Raw genomic sequence first — 23,579 nt, forward strand, 5'->3', positions numbered from 1 at the left:
TTGTAGAAATTAATTTACAAATTTTGTAAGCATTTACCCTTTTACTGCAGTGGGCTGAATCAGGGTCACACAGTTGCTTGTTAGTCTTAAACAAATCGAATTTGAAATAATAGTATACACCTCACACACATGGTTATGGCCTTAAAAAAAGAAGCCACTGTACCATGTCATATATAGTGTTAAAATGTAGTCAACTTTGAGTTTGCATCCCAATATTACACTTTATATACATCACAGAAGACTGAAATATAATAAAACCGTTTGACACAGAAACACCAGATTTTAGCTGTTTAAAAAAATAATGTTTATAAATTCTGAAAAATATTAATAACATTCCACCCATGAGGCCACTAGAGGGCAATTTAGTAATTTGACTGCAGGACAGGGTGAGAAAACGAAAAGTTGTGCAACATCAAAATAATATTAATATTTCTCATTTACATTGTGTAATTTATTGACGGTCCTTAACTAGCCCCGGCGATAGGCCTGTTCTGTTCTTCTGGTGTCTCTCTCCATCATATCCAAAGTCAGGTCCCACACCAGATGGTTGAAGCTAATTGGCAAAAAATGATTTGTCTAACTTCCCATCTGCGAACACACGCAAGAGACACCCACATCAAACCACACACCCTGAAACAACTCATGTTTGAATTCAGTCATGGCCACTAGCATTTCTTAATGAACCAAACCTAAAAGAAGGCCAAATCAGAAAGGGCAGTCATCCTTTAAAACTAACTAATTAGAGTGGCTTGCGAAAGTATTCACCCCCCTTGGCATTTTTCCTATTTTGTTGCCTTACAACCTGGAATGAAAAATGAGTTTTGGGGGGTTTTATCATTTGATTTACACAACATGCCTACCACTTTGAAGATGAAAAATATTTGTTATTGTGAAACAAACAAGAAACAAGACAAGAAAACTGAAAACTTGAGCGTGCATAACTATTCACCTCCCCAAAGTCAATACTTTGTAGAGCCACCTTTTGCAGCAATTACAGCTGCAAGTCTCTTGGGGTATGTCTCTATAAGCTTGGCACATCTAGCCACTGGGACTTTTTCCCATTCTTCAAGGCAAAACTGCTCCAGCTCCTTCAAGTTGGATGGGTTCCGCTGGTGTACAGCAATCTTTAAGTCATACCACATATTCTCAATTGGATTGAGGTCTGGGCTTTGACTAGACCATTCCAAGACATTTAAATGTTTCCCCTTAAACCACTTGAGTGTTGCTTTAGCAATATGCTTAGGGTCAATGTCCTGCTGGAAGGTGAACCTCCATCCCAGTCTCAAATCTCTGGAAGACTGAAACAGGTTTCCCTCAAGAATTTCCCTGTATTTAGCACCATCCATCATTCCTTCAATTCTGACCAGTTTCCCAGTCCCTGCCGATGAAAAACATCCCCACAGCATGATGCTGCCACCACCATGCTTCACTGTGGGGATGGTGTTGGGTTTGTGCCAGACATAGCATTTTCCTTGATGGCTAAAAAGCTAATTTTAGTCTCATCTGACCAGAGTACCTTCTTCCATATATTTGGGGAGTCTCCCACATGCCTTTTGGCGAACGTGTTTGCTTATTTTTTTCTTTAAGAAATGGCTTTTTTCTGGCCACTCTTTGGTAAAGCCCAGCTCTGTGGAGTGTACGGCTTAAAGTGGTCCTATGGACAGATACTCCAATCTCTGCTGTGGAGCTTTGCAGCTCCTTCAGGGTTATCTTTGGTCTCTTTGTTGCCTCTCTGATTAATGCCTTCATTACTTGGTCCGTGAGTTTTGGTGGGCGGCCCTCTCTTGGCAGGTTTGTTGTGGTGCCATATTCTTTCCATTTTTTAATAATGGATTTAATGGTGCTCCGTGGGATGTTCAAAGTTTCTGATATTTTTTTATAACCCAACCCTGATCTGTACTTCTCCACAACCTTGTCCCTGACCTGTTTGGAGAGCTCCTTGGTCTTCATGGTGCCACTTGGGGCCTTTCAGAACAGGTGTATATATACTGAGATCATGTGATAGATCATGTGACACTTAGATTACACACAGGTGGACTTAATTTAACTACTTATGTGACTTCTGAAGGTAATTGGTTGCACCAGGTCTTATTTAGGGGCCTCATAGAAAAGGGGGTGAATACATATATATGCACACACCACTTTTCTGTTATTTATTTTTTAGAATTATTTTTTTAAATTTCACTTCACCAATTTGGAACTATAATGTGTATGTTCATTACATGAAATCCAAATAAATATCCATTTAAATTACAGGTTGTAATGCAACAAAATAGGATAAACGCCAAGGGGGATGAATACTTTTGCAGGGCACTGTACATGTTGCACCTCTACCTTGCTACCTTTCAGATGAGCCAAGGAGGTGGACAGATGAGAACAGCAGGTCAGTGGAGCACTTAGAACAGCAGCAGCCAGGGGCAACTGGTAGGGAAGAGGATGATTTAGGTGACCCAGACACAGGCCCAAAACAAATTAACCTACCCCAGTGTCCCCTTGACCATTTTGCATTGCAAAACTAAAGAAACACACCAGACAAGACACAGAGACAGCAACAGAAGGATAGGATATGATGGAGAGAGACACCAGAAGAACAGAACAGGCTATAACAGAAGAGGATAGACAAATGAAACTGCAACAAACAAGAACCTGAGACCGCAACAGACAAGACATGAGAGAAAAGTGACAGGAGAGGACAGATGGAGAGAGAAAAGAGGTGGGTTGAGCACACAGTATACTGCAGGGGCACAACTTTCACTGGGGACGGGGGGGACCCCCCACATTCGGAAATTGCATTTTTGCCCCCCAGTTTTATCACTGGAATGTGATACAAAATGAGGCAACAGTGTGCTTTAGTGCCATGCGGACACATCTGAGCGGTCGTGTAGGCTGTTTGGAGTGTTTATCCGACTGGATATTTTCTTTTTAAAGAAGATGTCCCCCCACTTCAAAAACCAAAGTTGCGCCCCTGGTATACTGTATCACTTCAAGCTGCTCTATAGATTCCAATTTGGTTCATTTATTTGCACACATTATAAGAGGTGAAATACAGACAATTAATTTGCAACTGTAATTGAGTACTGGTGTCTGCTGTGGCAGGTGGGAAGGTGCAAGTTAGGAGAACCATTTTTGGTTACAGGTAGAATACTTTTTGGTTTCAGGTAGAACCCTATTGGGTTCCATGTAGAACCATTTCCATAGAGGGTTCTATATTGAACAAAATATAAACGCAACATTCAACAATTTCAAAGATTTTACTGAGTTACAGTTCATATAAGGAAATCAGTCAATTGAAATGAATTAATTAGGCCCTAATCTATGGATTACACATGACTGGGAATACCCATATGCATCTGTTGGTTACAGATGCATTACAAAAAAAGGTTGGGGCGTGGATCAGAAAACCAGTCAATATCTTGTGTGACCACCATTTACCTCATGTAGCGCAACACATCTCCTTCACGTAGAGTTGATCAGGCTGTTGATTGTGGCCTGTGGAATGTTGTCCCACTCCTCTTCAATTGGTGTGTGAAGTTGCTGGTAATTGGCGGGAACTGGAACACGCTGTCGTACACGTCGATCCAGAGCATCCCAAACATGCTCAATGGGTGACATGTCTAGTGAGTATGCAGGGCATGGAAGAACTGGGACATTTTCAGCTTCCAAGAATTGTGTACAGATCCTTGCGACATGGGGCCGTGTATTATCATGCTGAAACATGAGATGATGGCAGCGGATGAATGACACGACAATTGGCCTCAGGATCTCGTCACGGTATCGCTGTGCATTCAAATTGCCATCGATAAAATGCAATTGTGTTCGTTATCTGTAGCTTATGCCTGCCCATACCATAACCCCACGACATCAGCAAACCGCTCGCCCACACGACGCCATACTGTCTGCCATCTGCCTGGTACAGTTGAAACCGGGATTCATCCATGAAGAGCACACTTCTCCAGCGTGCCAGTGGCAATCGAAGAGCATTTGCCTACCGAAGTCGGTTACGATGCAGAACTGCAGTCTGGTCAAGAGGACGACGAGCACGCAGATGACAGTTTGTGCAGAAAGTCTTCGGTTGTGCAAACCCACAATTTCATCAGCTGTCCGGGTGGCTGGTCTCAGACGATCCCGCTGGTGAAGAAGCCGGATGTGGAGGTCCTGGGCTGGCGTGGTTACACGTGGTCTGCGGTTGTGAGGCCGGTTGGACGTACTGCCAAAATCTCTAAAACGACGTTGGTGGCAGCTTATGGTAGAGAAATTAACATTCAATTCTCTGGCAACAGCTCTGGTGGACATTCCTGCTGTCAGCATGCCAATTGCACGCTCCCACAAAACTTGAGACATCTGTGGCATTGTGTTGTGTGACAGAACTGCACATTTTAGTGGACTTTTATTGTCCCCAGCACAAGGTGCACCTGTGTAATGATCATGCTGTTTAATCAGCTTTTTGATATGCCACACCTGTCAGGTGGATGGATTATCTTGGCAAAGGAGAAATGCTCACTAACAGGGATGTAAACAAATGTGTGCACTACATTTGAGAGAAATCAGCTTTTGTGCATGTGGAACATTTCTGGGATCTTTTATTTCAGCTCATGAGACATGGGACCAACACTTTACATGTTGTGTTTATATTTGTGTTCAGTATACATGGAACCCAAAAGGGTTCTTCAAAGGGTTATCCTATTAGGTTCTAGATATAACCTTTTATTTCTAAGAATGCACTGGCACTCTTGGTGAATGTTTACTCCATTTTATTTCATACATTGATCATTAAATAAAATGTAAGCAAGCTAGATGACTTCACTTTGGATTCACTCCTTTAAATTTTTTTATTTGAAAGTTAACATAGGAAGTATTTTATAAGACTTGGCCAGATTTGGCATTTGTCCTGTTCTGAATCCATGTACCATTTGGAAAAGAATGTGATGGGTCAGGCTACGGCCACTGAAAAAAAACTGAATGGAAAAGAAAACTGTATGTCATCTCACTGCTACATCTGATTGACTGGGCTGAACTTTGAATCATATTTCTCTGTCAATGAACTTCTCCCCTTCACTACTACAGATGTATCATATCAAAGGTTATTTGCATGTGGACATTGAATTAAAACTTTTAAATAGCTAAAAATAGCAGCTAATCTTGCACTTTTTACAATATGCAGTATTTTTCTTTAGGTATAGGAACATGCTACATTCATAGACAGTTCTATTTGCCTCTCATTTTGAATAAAGACTCCAGAAAACTGACATTGAAATAGTAATGGATTTCATTATTTCTCATCATGTATTAGTACCCTTTAATTTATATAGTGAACTCTAATGTAGACATCAGAAAAATAACACATTTGGCCTAGGTTCACAATGTACCTTTTTATGGTTCATTGGCTACCCATAATATTATACAATGCATTCAGGACACAGACACCAATCAATCATTCACTTTGCACTATGTTTCAATATCCCGTATACATTTATGTCTGGCCAATATGTAGTAAACTTCTTATGTGAATAGGCTGCTGTAGGGTTTAGTCCTGGATCACAATGCATGTTACTGGAGCGCCCCCTTTTGGAGAAGAAATGTTACCTCTCTAAATATATGGCTCTGGAGGAAAGTGTGTTGAAATAGCAGTGAGCCTGATTCGAACTCATGCTACAGAAGTATAGGTCACAAAGCAGCTTACACCACTAAACCACCCTAGGCCACAGGATATTCATTTTTGCAGTGGACTACATTCTTCTCTACCTCCCTCCATCTAACTAACCCCACCTCCTGGCAGAACCAGGAAGTCCCTCCCCCTCCCACAAACTCTCTTCTGAGAAAACGAAATTTATGTGAGTCTCAGTGTTGTTTGTCTGTGTGAAAGTGAACAACAGCAGTCCAAATTGCTCAGCAGGGAGTTCTGCTGGACCAGGACCAGTTCTGTTGTTCAGTCTGTCTGGATCTATTGAAGGAGCCAGTGGCTATTCCCTGTGGACACAGTTACTGTAAGAGCTGTTTTGAGAGCTGCTGGGATCAGGATGATCTGAAGGGGGTCTACAGCTGTCCTCAATGCAGACAGACCTTAACTCCAAGGCCTGCTCTGAGAAAAAATAACATGTTGGCTGAAGTGGTGGAGAAACTGAAGAAGACGGGACTTCAGGCTGCTCCCCCTGCTCTGTGCTATGCTGGACCTGGATATGTGGCATGTGATTTCTTCACTGGGACCAGAAAGCAGAAAGCCCTCATGTCCTGTCTGGTGTGTCTCGTGTCTTCCTGCAAGACTCACCTCCAGCCTCACTATAGTGTCCCTGCACTAAAGAAGCACAAGCTGGTCAAAGCCTCCACACAACTACAGGAGAACATCTGCTCCCATCATGAGGAACTGCTGAAGATTTACTGTCGTAATGATCAGAATTGTATCTGTCATCTGTGTATGATGGATGAACACAAAGGCCATGATACAGTGTCAGCTGCAGCGGAGAGGACTGAGAAACAGGTTAGACCAGAATAACTTGGTGACTCTGATAAACAAATATTGAAATATACAGTAGGAGAGCTATTTGAATATGAGAGAAACTGATACAATTAGTTACATGAAAAATATTGTCTACATGTATCACCATTAGCTGTAGTCACAAACCATCATTTAATTTTGAGTCCAAAGTTCATTTTAAACTATATGATATGAGTACGGTATAAAGCATAATAATTCAACTAACATCATAGATATATAAGGGACTTCTATTACAATTTAATTCCTACTCTCTATGGGACCTATATCATAATACTATACTATTGCACTACTAGACAAATAAACCTTGATAGCTCAATGAACAGTGTTTCGCCAGAGTCAGCTGCGGATGAGTCAGCAGAAGCTCCAGCAGAGAATCCAGGAGAGAGAGAAGGTGCTGAAGGAGCTCCAACGAGCTGTGGAGTCTCTCTAGGTAAGAACTATTGACCAGGGCCCAGTTTTTGAAAATGTTTCATCTGGATCAGTATAATCCGGATTCTGTAATCCATTCATTTTTTTTGCCAGCCATTATCAGATTGCTCTAGCTGTTTTTGGGCCAGTTTACTGGACTGGTTATGGTACTACTTCTACACTGTCATAGGGAAACAGAGATGGGTAAACTACATGAATAAAGGTATCTAGATTAAAGAGAGACAAATAACAACTGACCACATACCTATACTGCGGTCAATTTAACATAATTAACCTTTGTTTTTCAGATGTTAGAAAGTTTTTTTTAAACCTCCTCCCTTTAGTTACATTGAAATGTATTCGTTATATTTTCGGAATCAAAATTATCCTAATCACTACCTTTGAGATTAGAAAAATGAAAAAACAACTTTTAATCCTGATTTAAAGGTCAGATTGGATTACCACATTCGAATCCCTATCCGGAGGGTGAGAATCACATGTTCAAATTTTGAAAAACCCAATTCTAACATTTAATCCTATTCGATTGATGACATCCAATTAAATAACTATAGAATAACTTGGCCCAGAGGACTGGAGATGCACCATTAAACTTCCCTCCTCCAGTCAGCCAGTCAGAGAGAGGCCACTCTCCAATCCCACTGAGACCCACTGTGGGGAACAGGCTCTCTGGGCTCCCAGTTAGAGAGGAAATACACCCTTATAATAAAAGGGTTCTAACTAGAACCATAAAGGGTTCGTAGGACCCTTTATGATTCAAGGCCCTTGATGATTCTAGCGGTAGAACCCTCTGGAAAGGGTTCTACCCAGCAGCTCCCAAATGAAAAATACTACAGATCACTATAGACTACTACAGTACATACTATTTAATTATATAGAAACTGTAGTATGCTGTAGAATACTATACTACACACTGTAGTATCCATCGATCATGTGTAGTACTTACTATAAAATGTTATAGTATACTGAAATACTATTGTGAATACTTCAGTATTATCCCCTAAAAAACACTGTAGGAAATAATAATAACGTTTTATTTGTCACATGCGCCGAATACAATGTGCAGGGGTATGAGGTCGTTGAGGTAATTGAGGAAATATATCCTGAGTGTACAAAAAATTAAGGACACCTGCTCTTTCCATGACATAAACTGACCAGGTGGCAGGTAGCTTAGTGGGTAAGAGCGTTGTGCCAGTAACCGAAAGGTCGCTGGTTCTAATCCCCGAGCCGACTAGGTGAAAAATCTGTCGATGTGCCCTTAAGCAAGGCACTTAACCCTAATTGCTCCTGTAAGTCGCTCTGGATAAGAGCGTCTGCTAAATGACTAAAATGTAAATGTAATGTAGGTGAATCCAGGTAAAAGGTATGATCCCTTATTGATGTCACTTGTTAAATCCACTTCAGTCCGTGTAGATGAAGGGGAGGAGACAGGTTAAAGAATGATTTTTAAGCCTCGAGACAATTGAGACATGGATTGTGTATGTGTGCCATTAAGAGAGTGAATGGGCAAGACAAAATATTTCAATTGCCTTTGAACGAGGTATGGTAGTAGTTGCCAGGCGCACCAGTGTGTGTCAAGAACTGCAACAATGCTGGGTTTTTCACGCTCAACAGTTTCCCATGTGTATCAAGAATGGTCTACCACCCAAAGGACATCCAGCCAACTTGACACAACTGTGGGAAGCATTGGAGATAACATGGGCCACATCCCTGTGGAACTCTTTCGACAGCTTAAAGAGTCCATGTCTCTAGGCTGTTCTGAGGGCAAAAGGGGGGGTGCAAGTGCAACTCAATATTAGGAAGGTGTTCTTAATGTTTTGTACAGTCAGTTTATAGTATTATTTTATGTGGGCATCTATGAAGGTTTCCACCTAGAACCCTTTTATTTTCTAGGTTTTACATGTTGCTGGAGGGTTGTGGGTAATTGTGAACCCCTGTTCTTTGCATTAGTTCACTTAGGGTTGTACCTATGATTTTGATTGTTGTTTTATTCTACTTGTATTGTTTCTGTGTTTATATTTCTGTGTTTCGTTGGGGTGGCTAAACTTGTACTGTCAGTGAGAAAGCTTATTCAGATGAAAAGGGTTATAGGTAGAACCTTATTCCTTATCGAAAAAACGTTTTGGGGAAAAAATGTATACTTAACATGGAGCATGCTCTTCCCTCTCTGTGACCTAACAGCGCTCTGCACAGGCAGCAGTGGAGGACAGTGATAGGATATTTACTGAGCTGATCCGCTCCATTGAGAGAAGGCGCTCTGAGGTGAAGGATCTGATCAGAGACCAGGAGAAGGCTCAAGTGAGTCAAGCTGAAGGACTCCTGGAGCAACTGGAGCAGGAGATAGCTGAGCTGAGGAGGAGAAACGCTGAGATGGAGCAGGTCTCACACACAGAGGATCACATCCATTTCCTCCAGGTAACTAAACTTCCTTGATACAGGTGATACAGAAATTAACTTGTTGTGAAACTATACATTTTGTCAATTATATTTAATTCTGTATATCTGTAGTCATATCTGGGGCCCAGTGTAGCTCAGTTGGTAGAGCATGGCGCTTACAACGCCAGGGTTGTGGGTTTGTTTTCCACGGGGGCCAGTATGAAAAAAATATATAAAAAAATAAAAATGTATGCACTCACTAACTGTAAGTTGCTCTGGATAAGAGCGTCTGCTAAATGACTAAAATGTAAAAATGTCATGTTTGCTGACATTTGTTATTAATAAAAAATATTTCATCACAAAAACACTTTTTCTCAATTATTCTCTCTCTCTCTCTCTCTCTCTCTCCCTCCCTCCCTCCACAGAGTTATCAGTCTCTCTCTCTCTCTCTCTCTCCCTCCCTCCCTCCACAGAGTTATCAGTCTCTCTCCAGTCTCAGTGTCTCTTCAGACTTACCCAGCATCGTTATCTGTCCTCAGTACTTTGGACCTGTGAATAAGGCGGTTTCTGGTGTAAGAGAGAAACTAGAAGAATTCCTTAAAGAAGAATGTACGAAGATCTCCACTACAGGTGGGTTGAAAGTAATACTAACAAAATACTGTACATAAGAACACCTAGTTTAGAACATGTACAATATGGTATGCTGATAATATTTTGTGTGTCTAGTGAATTCAGTGGATGTTTTACTGCCTCCAGAGCCCAAGACCAGAGAACAGTTCTTACAATGTGAGTTTCTTCATCAAGTAACTAACGATCTCTTTTTACTGACACTCCTCACAAACCTTGTGATAAAGCAGTAGTAGATACTGCTCTCATTGGTCTCTGCTCTTCTGTAATCAAATACAGGGTTGATACTGTACAGTGGGTGACTTAACTTACTGTTCTAACTCCCCTCATTGGTCTCTGCTCTGCTCTTCTCACAGATTCCTGTCAGCTCACACTGGACCCAAACACAGCATAGAAATCCCTCTTTCTGTCTGAGGGGAACAGAAAGGTGACAGTTAAACATTCTGTTCAAGATCCAAATCCTGAGGTTCATCGTGGGACTGTTTTTACAGCAGTCTCATATAAAGGCATAAGTAGAATCGGGTTGGTTTATGATTCCAGATTCGGATACATTGACAAGTCTTGGGGTTTAGAGTGGTCTAGTAATGGTTATAGTTTCAGACACAATAATGTTGAGACTAAAGTGTCAGGCCCTCAGTCCTCCAGAGTAGGAGTGTACCTGGATCACAAGGCAGGTATTCTGTCCTTCTTCATCTCTGACACAATGACCCTCCTCTACACAGTCGAAACCACATTCACTCAGCCCCTCTATCCTGGGTTATGTGTTTGGTACCAAAATGATTCAGCTGAGATGTGTAAACTGTAGTGTTTCCCATATTAGAATTATGGTTTATGCTCTTTTACTCTGGTCTGTACAATAATTTGTCAGAGGGATTTAATCTTAATTATTGTCTATGTTTTAATCTTATACAGTGCCTTCAGAAAGTATTCACACCTCTTGACTTTTCCACATTTTTAGATTTTGTGTCGCTGGCCTTCACACAATAACCCATAACATCACAGCAGAATTATATTTTTAGAATTTTTCACAAATTAATAAAAAATAAACAACTGAAATGTCTTGAGTCAACCCCTTTGTTATGGCAAGCCTAAATAAGTTCAGGAGTAAGAATTTGCTTAACAAGTCACATAATAAGTTGCATGGACTCTGTGTGCAATAATAGTGTTTAACATTATTTTCTAATGACTACCTCATCTCTGTACCCCACATATACAATTATCTGTAAGGTTCATCAGTCAAGCAGTGAATTTCAAACACAGATTCAGCCACAGAGACCAGGGAGGTTTTCCAATGCCTCGCAAAGAAGTGCACCTATTGGTAGATGGGTAGAAATAAGCAGACATTGAATATCTCTTCGTGAAGTTATTAATTACACTTTGGATGGTGCATCAATACACCCAGTCACTACAAAGATACAGGCGTCCTTCCTAAATTTGCCGGAGAGGAAGGAAATCGCTCAGGGATTTCACCATGAGGCCAATGGTGACTTTAAAACAGTTCGAGTTTAATGGCTGTGATAGGAGAAAACTGAGGATGGATCAACAACATTGTAGTTACTCCACAATACTAACCTAAATGAATCCTGTAAAGAATACAAAATATTCAAAAACATGCATCCTGTTTGAATCAAGGCACTAAAGTAATACTGCAAAGAATGTGGCAAAGAAATTAACTTTTGGTCCTGAAGACAAAGCATTATGTTTGGGGCAAATCCAACATAACATATCACTGAGTACAACTCTTCATATTTTCAAGTATGGTGGTGGCTGCATGATGTTATGGGTATGCTTGTCATCAGCAAGGACTAGGGAGTTTTTTTATGATAAAAAGAAACGGAATAGAGCTAAGCACAGCCAAATCCTAGAGGAAAACCTTTTTCAGTCTGCTTGCCAACAGACACTGGGAGACAAATGTACCTTTCAGCAGGACAATAACCTAAATCACAAGGCCAAATATACACTGGAGTTGCTTACCAAGATGACATTGAATGTTCCTGAGTTGCCTTGCAATAGTTTTGACTTAAATGGGCTTGAAAATCTATGGCAAGACTTGAAAATGTCTGTCTAGCAATGATCAACAACCAACTTGACAGAGCTTAAATAATTTTAAAAATAATAATTGGCAAATATTGTACAATCCAGGTGTGAAAAGCTCTTAGAGACTTACCCAGAAAGACACAGCTGTAATCGATGCCAAAGGTGAATCTAACATGTATTGACTCAGCGGTGTGAATACTTATGTAAATTAGATACTGTATTTATTTATTTCATTTTCAATAAATTTGCTAACATTTCTAAAAACATGTTTTCACTTTGTCATTATGGGGGATTGTGTGTAGATTGGTTGGGGAAATTCAGGCTGTAACACAACAAATTGTGGAATAAGTCCAGGGGTTTGAATACTTTCTGAAGGCACTACATTCACATTCATATTCATGCATTCTCACTTTGATGTAGCCTATACTGAATAACAACTACTGTATTGATATCTTTTCTAAATTAAAAATAACTTATTGTTTGTTAATTTCAACATGTTTTACTGTTATTTATCTACTGATCCTTACATTTTAATCTATTCAATTTCCTAAAATATATCTTTAGCAGGCCTAGTCAATTTTATGCTGCACCTTTACTACTCAATCAACCGTCCAGCAGATGGTGATATGGCAAAAATAAATTATTGATTGACCTCTTGCCTCTCAGTAAACCACCAAAATAAACCATATTTCTATATGTTCATCTTTAAGTGTTTATGTTTTAAACTACATGACTTGACAATATAACTAAATAAAATAATATTTAGCAGCACATTCCTGCTTTACGGCGGTGGAAGATTGTTGTAAAAGTAAACCATGTGACTTATGTGACGTCAGCTCGATGTTACTTCCGGGTTTGCCTTATTTTCTTGACGGGCAGATAGATTCTTTGTTGTTTTGAGTTATTGGGTATTTATTTCAAAATGAACCGTATTTTCGGTCGAGGAAAACCGAAGGGACCACCACCAAATCTAACGGAATGTATAGGAAATGTAAGTATATGGAAATAACTTAATCAGAGCAGTGTCTTTGACAAACAAACAAAATAACTTGGCATGCTGGCTGGCTAACGGTAACTAGCTTGCTACTGTAGCTGGATGACAGCTGATTGTTCTAGAAACAATGGGAGAGAGTTATGGCCTGCATGACAGCCCATTTGATACCTATAGTTTATAGAATACTGTTTAGCTACATACTTTTCAGCATGGTATTGAAAGTTAGTTTGATTAGCCTTGTAATATTGTCGTAGTTGCTAAGCTAACTTGCCTAATTAGCTAGATGGCCAATTGACTAAAGTTCAGTAAGGTGATGCTGGTTTTCCACTGTCTGTAGGCTAAAACAGTGGTTCCCAACCAGGGGTACTAGGCCTATCCACAGGGGGTACTTGAGAACACTCATGAGACCATAGGCTTATTGGTAAAATGCACATGAGGGGGTACTTCAGGGGTACTCCGGGCAGAGAGAAATTCAGCTGGTGGTACAGTAACTGAAAAAGGTTGGGAACCACTTGGCTAAAAGGTGTAGTTCCTTCAACCAACCAGTTTTACAGGTTTGACCACATTAGGTATTTAGCTAGTGCCATTGACTGTAAAAATGAAAGAAAATTCTTCATTGATTATTTGATCATTATAATAACTTGTACATGTATTTGAATAACTTTTTCTGATATCACAAAATGTTATTACAAAGACTTCAGACTCATACAAGAGTATTGAGGTATGTAGGTGCTTTTAGCAACGGGATGTATTAACATACACAAGCGTTGCTTTCAATTATATTGGGTTGCACAAAAACAGTCAGTGGGAAGCCAGAAGTAAAATTCAATTTCAATTTACTGTGCGGTCATTATGATGGGGGAAGTTTTAGACAAAATATCTAAAGGATCATTTTATTAAACAGACTTTCTAAACGGGGGTCTGTTGTAGACCCACTTCCTCTCTGCTTACCTCATGTCAAAATAAAAGTCCTGCACGAGCCATATGTGGACAAAAATATATATAATTTGTGGGGGACTTTTAGATATTTTGTCTCAAATTCCCCCGTCTTAATGACCAACAAAGTAAGTGGAAATGGAATTGTATTTAACTTCTGGCTTCCCACAGACTGTTTTTGTGCAACCCAATACAATTCAAAGCAACGCTAATGTATGTAAATACACCCGCGTTGCAAGAAGAACCTATGACAGGGTTCCCCAACTGGCAGCCCGCGGGCTGAATTTGGCCCCCGCGTGGTTTTATTTGCCCCCCCCAAAATAAAATAATACATACATACATACATACAGTGCTTTCGGAAAGTATTCAGACCCCTTGGCTTTTTCCACATTTTGTTACGTTGCAGCCTTATTCTAAAATGGATTAAATAAAAAAATATCCTCAGCAATCTACACACAATATGCCATAATGACAAAGTGAAAACAGGTTTTTAGAAATGTTTGATTAAAAATAGAAACAGAAATACCTTATTTACGTAAGTATTCAGATCCTTTGCAATGAGACTCAAAATTGAGCTCAGGTGCATCCTGTTTCTGTTGATCATCCTTGGTATGTTTCTACATCTTGATTGGAGTCCACCTGTGGTAAATTCAATTGATTAGATATGATTTGGAAAGGCACACACATGCCTATACAGTGGGGAGAACAAGTATTTGATACACTGCCGATTTTGCAGGTTTTCCTACTTACAAAGCATGTAGAGGTCTGTCATTTTTATCATAGGTACACTTCAACTGTGAGAGACGGAATCTAAAACAAAAATCCAGAAAATCACATTGTATGATTTTTAAGTAATTAATTTGCATTTTATTGCATGACATAAGTATTTGATCACCTACCAACCAGTAAGAATTCCGGCTCTCACAGACCTGTTAGTTTTTCTTTAAGAAGCCCTCCTGTTCTCCACTCATTACCTGTATTAACTGTACCTGTTTGAACTCATTACCTGTATAAAAGACACCTGTCCACACACTCAATCAAACAGACTCCAACCTCTCCACAATGGCCAAGACCAGAGAGCTGTGTAAGGACATCAGGGATAAAATTGTAGACCTGCACAAGGCTGGGATGGGCTACAGAACAATAGGCAAGCAGCTTGGTGAGAAGGCAACAACTGTTGGCGCAATTATTAGAAAATGGAAGAAGTTCAAGATGACGGTCAATCACCCTCGGTCTGGGGCTCCATGCAAGATCTCACCTCGTGGGGCATCAATGATCATGAGGAAGGTGAGGGATCAGCCCAGAACTACATGGCAGGATCTGGTCAATGACCTGAAGAGAGCTGGGACCACAGTCTCAAAGAAAACCATTAGTCTGAAGTTTGCCAATGACCATCTGGATGATCCAGAGGAGGAATGGGAGAAGGTCATGTGATCTGATGAGACAAAAATAGAGCTTTTTGGTCTAAACTCCACTCGCCGTGTTTGGAGGAAGAAGAAGGATGAGTACAACCCCAAGAACACCATCCCAACCGTGAAGCATGGAGGTGGAAACATTATTCTTTGGGGATGCTTTTCTGCAAAGGGGACAAGACGACTGCACCGTATTGAGGGGAGGATGGATGGGGCCATGTATCGCGAGATCTTGGCCAACAACCTCCTTCCCTCAGTAAGAGCATTGAAGATGGGTCGTGGCTGGGTCTTCCAGCATGACAACGACCCGAAACACACAGCCAGGGCAACTAAGGAGTGGCTCCGTAAGAAGCATCTCAAGGTCCTGGAGTGGCCTAGCCAGTCTCCAGACCTGAACCCAATAGAAAATCTTTGGAGGGAGCTGAAAGTCCGTATTGCCCAGCGACAGCCTTAAACCTGAAGGATCTGGAGAAGGTCTGTATGGAGGAGTGGGCCAAAATCCCTGCTGCAGTGTGTGCAAACCTGGTCAAGACCTACAGGAAACGTATGATCTCTGTAATTGCAAACAAAGGTTTCTGTACCAAATATTAACTTCTGCTTTTCTGATGTATCAAATACTTATGTCATGCAATAAAATGCAAATTAATTACTTAAAAATCATACAATGTGATTTTCTCGATTTTTGTTTAGATTCCGTCTCTCACAGTTGAAGTGTACCTATGATAAAAATGACAGACCTCTACATGCTTTGTAAGTAGGAAAACCTGCAAAATCGGCAGTGTATCAAATACTTGTTCTCCCCACTGTATATGGTCCCACAGTGCATGTCAGAGCAAAAACCAAGCCATGAGGTCGAAGGAATTTTCCGTAGAGCTCCGAGACAGGATTTTGTCGAGGCACAGATCTGGGGAAGGGTACCAAAAAATGTCTGCAGCATTGAAGGTCCCGAAGAACACAGTGGCCTCCATAATTCTTAAATGGAAGAAGTTTGGAACCACAAATACTATTTTTCTAGAGCTGGCCGCCCGGCCAAACTGAGCAATCAGGGGGAGAAGGGCCTTGGTCAGGGAGGTGACAAAGAACCCGATGGTCACTCTGACAGAGCACTAGTGTTCCTCTTTGGAGATGGGAGAACCTTCCAGAAGGACAACCATCTCTGCAGCACTCCACCAATCAGGCCTTTGTTAGAGTGGCCAGACGGAAGCCACTCCTCAGTAAAAAGCACATGACAGCCCGCTTGGAGTTTGCCAAAAGGCATCTAAAGACTCTCAGACCATGAGAAACAAGATTCTCTGGTCTGATGATATCAAGATTGAACTCTTTGGCCTGAATGCCAAGCGTCACGTCGGGAGGAAACCTTGCACCATCCCTACGGTGAAGCATGATGGTGGCAGCATCATGCTGTGGGGATGTTTTTCAGCGGCAGAGACTGGGAGGACTAGTCAGGGTCAAGGCAAAGATAAACGGAGCAAAGTATAGAGAGATCCTTGATGAAAACCTGCTCCAAAGCGCTCAGGACCTCAGACTGGGGTGAAGGTTCACCTTCCAACAGGCTAACGACCCTAAGGACACAGCCAAGACAACGCAGGATTGGCTTCGGGACAAGTCTCTGAATGTCCTTGAGTGGCCCAGCTAGAGCCCGGACTTGAACCTAATCGAACATCTCTGGAGAGACCTGAAAATAGCTGTGTAGCAACGCTCCCCATCCAACCTGACAGAGCTTGTAGTGTCATACCCAAGAAGAAGACTGTAAGGCTGTAATCGCTGCCAAAGGTGCTTCAACAAAGTACTAAGTAAAGGGTCTGAATACTTATGTAAATGTGATATTGCAGTTTATTTTATTTTATAAACTTGCAAAATTTTCAAAAAAACTGTTTTTGCTTTGTCATTATGGGGTATTGTGTGTAGATTGATGAGAAAAATAACTATTCAATCCATTTTAGAATAAGGCTGCAACGTAACAAAATGTGGAAAAAGTTAAGGAGTCTCAATACTTTCCGTATATATTTTGGGGAATTTTCATTGTACGTAAAAGAGTGTAAAAACACCACTTATTTTTATTTTGAAAATCTGTTCCCAAGTATTCCCACGCATAATACAGAGACACGTGATCGTATACAAATGTAAGCAAGGTTTGAAATGATCATGTATTTGTCAAATATTGTATCTGTTTGTGATTCTTGCGATCAAATTGCAGTCTACAAATGATTTGTAATTATGTTCCGACCATCCGCTCACCAAAACATCGGCCTGCGGCTGAATCCCTGATGTATGAGTTATGAAAACAGTCTGCCTGGCTAACTCGTTACTCCCACTCTTTCTCTCTTTTTAAGGTTGACTCACGAGCGGAGTCTATTGACAAGAAGATTGATAGACTAGATGTTGAACTGGTCAAGTACAAGGATCAGATGAAGAAGATGAGAGATGGCCCTTCAAAGGTAAGAGTGAAGGCCTGCACTGAGTGAAGCAGACTGTGATAGTAGACATGTTTACCAGTCAATCATTCTATTATGCCAACCAGGTCTCAGAGCATTTCGTATTATTATTTACATAAATCCGAGAACACGCCATTTAGTATGATGCGTTACGTTTTATATGGTATGTATTAATTTGTGGATGTCCATCACCCATTTCGTATGATATGTTACAAGTTACAATTAGTATTTTATGTTACGAATTTGCAAAACGTATAATATTTTACGAATTTGCAAAGCGTATGTTATGTTACGAATTCTAGCTAGGTGGCTAACATTAGCTATCTGGCTAACGTTAGCAAGGCTAGGGGTTAAGGTCAATGTTCCCTCTAAGCTGCGCTCGTGCTCGGCCTCGCACCACCTCCAGGACTGCCACGCAGAAGAAATGCCATGCCACGCAGAGACGCAAGTTCGCCCCATTAGTTTGCACTATATAGATTAATGTTTTTTCTGTGATCTAATTAACATTATATCAGCCCCTTTTCAATGCAACAAACCAAAACAAATCTAACTTTGCAAGATTGTGTCTGTGATTTTGTTGTCGACAGAGCCAGAGCGCAACGGAGTATAATTCTATTGGCGGGGGTAGCCCACGAGCGGTCTTTCAATCACCTGCGAGTGAATGCGCTTTTCAGATCAGAGCGCAGAGCCGCGGGTGTGCACATTTGTTGATATTCTTTGCTAGTTAGCGAGTTATTAGCCCAGTTATACATAAGTATAGGTCAGCAATGGGGAGTTAATGCTTCCTACAAGAGCACAAAACGTGTAGGCCACATTTCAAGCTGTCTTTTAAAAGCCAGTCAGGTAAAAAGCTTACATCTTAATTAAAGGGGCAGTGTTGTATTTTGAGACAGGCTTGAATATGCAAATAAGCCAATAGGCAGAGAGGTAGCCTACATTGTCTAATTCTCTGTATGGTAATAATAATTAATTGTATTTTGTAAAGTGGTTTCTTGCATAATAAAACACAATACAATGCAATTTACAGCCACCTATTTGGCCCATGGTGTTACAGAGCAAGTAAAAAATAATTAATATCAAGCCCTTCATAATGTAAAAACGTTTTTAAAAGTCTCATGCAATGTAGGCCTGCATTGAACACCACATATAGGCTACTGTAGGCTATATCATAGAAATCAAAGCTATTTCCATGTGGAAAATGTTATGCGATTTGCTCCAATGGTTTTGTTGGTAGGCCTACATAATGCTCAAATAGCCACAATAGCCTATTGGCTACTGTCTAAAACTGTAAGAGTACAGCCTCAGTGTTCACTCTAAACGTGTGCCAGAAGTTGCACAAAATTCTCACAACGTTCAAGTTTCCGCTCACAAGAGCCAAAAATTTGCTCAGTGCCCCAAAACATTAGAGGGTAAAACTGGTTAAGGTTAGGAGTTAGGTTAAAGGGTTAGGGAAAGGGTTAGCTAAAGTAGTAAGTAGTTGAACATTTGCTAATAACCTAAAATGCTAAAGCTATCCGTGTTGAGATTCGAACTCGCAACCTTTTGGGTTGCTAGATGTTCACGTTATACGCCCACCCAGCCACCCTACTTTCGTTTTTACCTTAAGTAACCATCTGTCTTATGTAACCATACCAAACATAATATATAATACTAATATATATTATTATCCCACCAAAGCTCGACTCCCGAGTGGCGCAGTGGTCTAAGGCACTGCATTGCAGTGCTAGCTGTGCCACTAGAGATCCTGGTTCGAGTCCAGGCTCTGTCGCAGCCTGCCGAGACCGGGAGACCCATGGGCGGCGCACAATTGGTCCAGCGTCGTCCAAGGTAGAGGAGGGTTTGGCCGGCAGGGATGTGGGTTTGTTTCCGACGGGGGGGCCAGTATGACAAAAAACAAAAACAAACAAAAAAACATGTATGCACTCACTAACTGTAAGTCGCTCTGGATAAGAGCGTCTGCTAAATGACTAAAATGTAAATGTAAATCCCAGATTTACCTTTACTGTGTTACGTCTAGTCTATGAGACTAGGCTGATTATACATGTAATGCTCTTCTGGGGAATTCAACCCGAGTTAAGTGCAAGTAAATTAACGCAATTCCCTTTTTTTATGCACTTTTCTCTCTACGCGTGAGAATAGCACCCACCATTTGTTTAAGTTGGAGATTAAAGAAATGAAGGTGTGGCAGAGGTGTGTCTGCAGATACGCCTTATTCCTCATAATTCAACCACCTTTACGTGCGATGAAACGATAAATAAGGTCGAGCAACCTATCGGTTCCAAGTGGAACAACATCTACTTAATTTTTTCCGATAGAATGACACCATTCTCCATTAACTGTAATTTCCTAATTGATAAGAGCTATTAATAAGAGCTAGGTAAATGAGTAAACCATTTGGATAAAGGAATTGTAAAAATACATCACACATGGGAAACCAGTCATATGGCAGCAAACTAAAGCACACACTACATGACCAAAAGTATGTGGACAGCTGCTCATCATAAATCTCATTCCAAAATCATGGGCATTAATATGGAGTTAGTCCCCCCTTTACTGCTATAACAGCCTCCACTCTTCTGGGAAGGATTTCCACTAAGATGTTGAAACGTTGCTGTGGGGACTTGCTTCCATTCAGCCACAAGAGCAATAGTGAGGTCGGGCATTGATGTTGGGCGATTAGGCCTGGCTCACAGTCGGCGTTCCAGTTCATCCCAAAGGTGTTCGATGGTGTTGAGGTCAGGGTTCTGTGCAGGCCAGTCAAGTTCTTCCACACTGATCTTGACCATTTCTGTATGGACCTTGCTTTGTGCACGGGGGCATTGTCATGCTGAAACAGGAAAGGGCCTTCCCCAAACTGTTGCCACAAAGTTGGAAGCAGGGTATTGTCTAGAATGCAATTGTATGCTGTAGCGTTAAGATTTACTTCACTGGAACTAAGGGGCCTACCCCGAACCATGAAAAACAGCCCCAGACCATTATTCCTCCTCCACCAAACTTTACAGTTGGCACTATGCATTGGGGCAGTTAGCGTTCTCCTGGCATCCACCAAACTCAGATTCGTCTGTCGGATTGCCAGATGGTGAAGCGTGATTCATCACTGCAGAGAACACATTTCCACTGCTCCAGACTCCAATGGCAGTGAGCTTTACACCACTTCAGCCGACGCTTGGCATTGCACATGGTGATCTTAGGCTTGTGTGCGGCTGCTCGGCCATGGAAACCCATTTCATGAAGCTCCCAACGAACAGTTATTGTGCTGACGTTGCTTCCAGAGGCAGTTTGGAACTCGGTAGTGAGTGTTGCAACCGAGGACAGACAATTTTACGCACTTCAGCACTCGGCGTTACCGTTCTGTGAGCTTGTGTGGCCTACCACTTCGTGACTGAGCCGTTGTTGCTCCTAGACGTTTCCACTTCACAATAACAGCACTTACAGTTGACCGGGGCAGCTCTAGCAGGACAGAAATTTGACAAACTGACTTGTTGGGAAGGTGGCATCCTATGACGGTGCCACGTTGAAAGTCACTGAGCTCTTCATTAAGGCCATTCTACTGCCAATGTGTGTCTATGGAGATTGCATGGCTGTGTGCTCGATTTTATACACCTGCCAACAACAGGTGTGGCTGAAACACCCGAATCCACTAATTTGAAGGGGTGTCCACATACTTTTGGCCATGTAGTGTATCAACATCACCCGTTATGCACCTGCATAAGGTAAGTCTGAATACTAACTACTGGAAGTGTGTAGTAAAGGCGTGCATATGAAAGGAATACATTTCCTAAGTGTGAATCGGACCCTTAAAACACAAGTTTGTCACTGTGGGGGCATGGGCCATCTGCATCCTCCCTCTACAGTTCCACTTGTTCTTAGGGGTTGTTTGGAACATTATACATGTATGTCTGTCCATCCATGTGGACAGACATACAGTATATCAGTATTAATGCCTTATGTTGTGTAAATTGTGTTTCCTGGTTATGTTTTCATCAGAACATGGTCAAGCAGAAGGCAATGAGAGTGCTGAAGCAGAAGAGAATGTGAGTCATTTATGAAAGCAGTCTGCCAATGCATGAAACACCTCCAATCAATCAGGACCAACATCACAGTAACACAATGATGAACCACATAATGAGCTGTAAACCAGTCAAATGAGTACATCATAACATCTTCATTGATAGAGGTTATCATTTGAATCGTGATGTTTTTCAGGTATGAGGGCCAGAGAGATAACCTCACACAGCAGTCTTTCAACATGGAACAGGCCAACTACACAATACAAACTCTCAAAGACACAAAAACAACAGTAAGGGGGATCAGCAGTGTGCTGACTGTAGCACTTACAATTTACTGTAGTTGTCATAGTTATCTGGGTAAACATCTCTGATATTGCATTATAGGTGGATGCCATGAAAATTGGAGCCAAAGAGATGAAGGCGGCATACAAGAACGTGAAGATCGATCAGATTGAGGTAAGCCATTTGTCTTCTATTTGTCTGCTCAATATATTCAAGTTATCTGGTTTGTGTTCATCCAGGTTAAGTGAATGTGAGGATGGCCTATTGGGTATTGAGAATGGGTTAAGAGCTCTTTGTGTTCCTGATGCAGGATCTCCAGGACCAGCTGGAGGACATGATGGAGGATGCCAACGAGGTGCAGGAGGCGATGAGCAGAAGCTACGGGACGCCAGAGATCGATGATGATGACCTGGAAGCAGGTCAGTACTGTGAGAGCATGACACAGCCACAAGGAAGACAATACACTGACACTGTGTTACAACACAGTTGGTTTTGCTCCAGTACAGGATAGGTCTATATTAAAACACTGCCGTATATCAACAGATGGCATCATTTCCCACCACACTACAGAGAAGTTTGGTTCACTTCAGCAGTGATACAACAACAGTCAATACAGTCCTTACATCAATAGGATGCATGTAATAATTGTGCATCAATGGCTGTGTGTGTTCCCAGAGCTGGATGCCCTGGGAGATGAGCTGCTGCTGGATGATGACAGCTCCTACCTGGATGAGGCCAGCACTGCCCCCTCCATCCCAGAGGGAATACCCAGCGACAGGGCAACAAACCGGGTACACATCTGTCTCTCTCTAACCACTGTATTTACGTTTACCATGTTTGGTCGTGGATCACTGGCAAACACAGCTGACAGTTGCCTTGTTCGTAGGGTTGTTTGTTTTATAGGACATTACATTGAAGACACATTTATGCACTCATTTAGATGTGGTGTTTCATAATAAATTGTAATTTATTTTGCCTATGTTTTTCAGGGTGGAGTTCTGGTGGATGAATTTGGCCTGCCACAGATCCCTGCCACATAATGGATAGACAGCAGGCAGAAACCAATGGCAACACTCCCAACTGTTTTTTTTTATGTATCATAGCCTTTTTACAACATATATCCGACTGACATGCATTATTAAATGGTGGTGGACAAAAGACTCAACCCGCCTTAGATTATCTATTTAAGATCATCATTGATATCGGATATGGAAATCAATAGTGATGCACTAGCTATATTCATTCTTGATCGTATGAACAAATGTTTTTTTTTCTCCAAGGTGATTCTTGGTTGTTCTAACTTCTACTGCAGCACTGTGTTGCCAACCACCAATAAATATAAATATTTCAAATGATGCCAATGGTGGATTAGTTATAAAATCAGGCATATTTGTAGTTACATTTTTTTAAACAAAGGAGGGAGACAGGACTAAATAAGTAATTTAATTGTACAATAGAACACTAGTAGTGCATAGAATTACAATCACTCAAAAGCAATAAATACATTTCTGAAAGTATTCATGTAGTTGAACGATATGCTTTCTCTTTGGG

The 23,579-nt window shown here is 41.2% G+C and overlaps 1 protein-coding gene and 1 pseudogene across 1 annotated transcript; both read left to right on the plus strand.

Moving 5' to 3' along the window:
* The first annotated feature begins 5,595 nt into the window (after positions 1–5,595).
* On the plus strand, positions 5,596–10,579 carry LOC121570270 (annotated as a pseudogene).
* A 2,221-nt stretch (positions 10,580–12,800) lies between these two features.
* Positions 12,801–23,545, plus strand: LOC121569888 (charged multivesicular body protein 5). Its single transcript, XM_041881180.1, has 8 exons — positions 12,801–12,950; positions 17,635–17,739; positions 21,724–21,770; positions 21,943–22,036; positions 22,131–22,202; positions 22,339–22,447; positions 22,704–22,819; positions 23,018–23,545. The coding sequence occupies exons 1-8, from the start codon at positions 12,882–12,884 to the stop codon at positions 23,066–23,068; spliced, it is 663 nt and encodes a 220-aa protein (XP_041737114.1). The 5' UTR covers positions 12,801–12,881; the 3' UTR covers positions 23,069–23,545.
* The last annotated feature ends 34 nt before the right edge of the window (positions 23,546–23,579 follow it).

This window comes from Coregonus clupeaformis, chromosome 7 (assembly GCF_020615455.1).
Source record: "Coregonus clupeaformis isolate EN_2021a chromosome 7, ASM2061545v1, whole genome shotgun sequence".
NCBI lineage: Eukaryota > Metazoa > Chordata > Actinopteri > Salmoniformes > Salmonidae > Coregonus > Coregonus clupeaformis.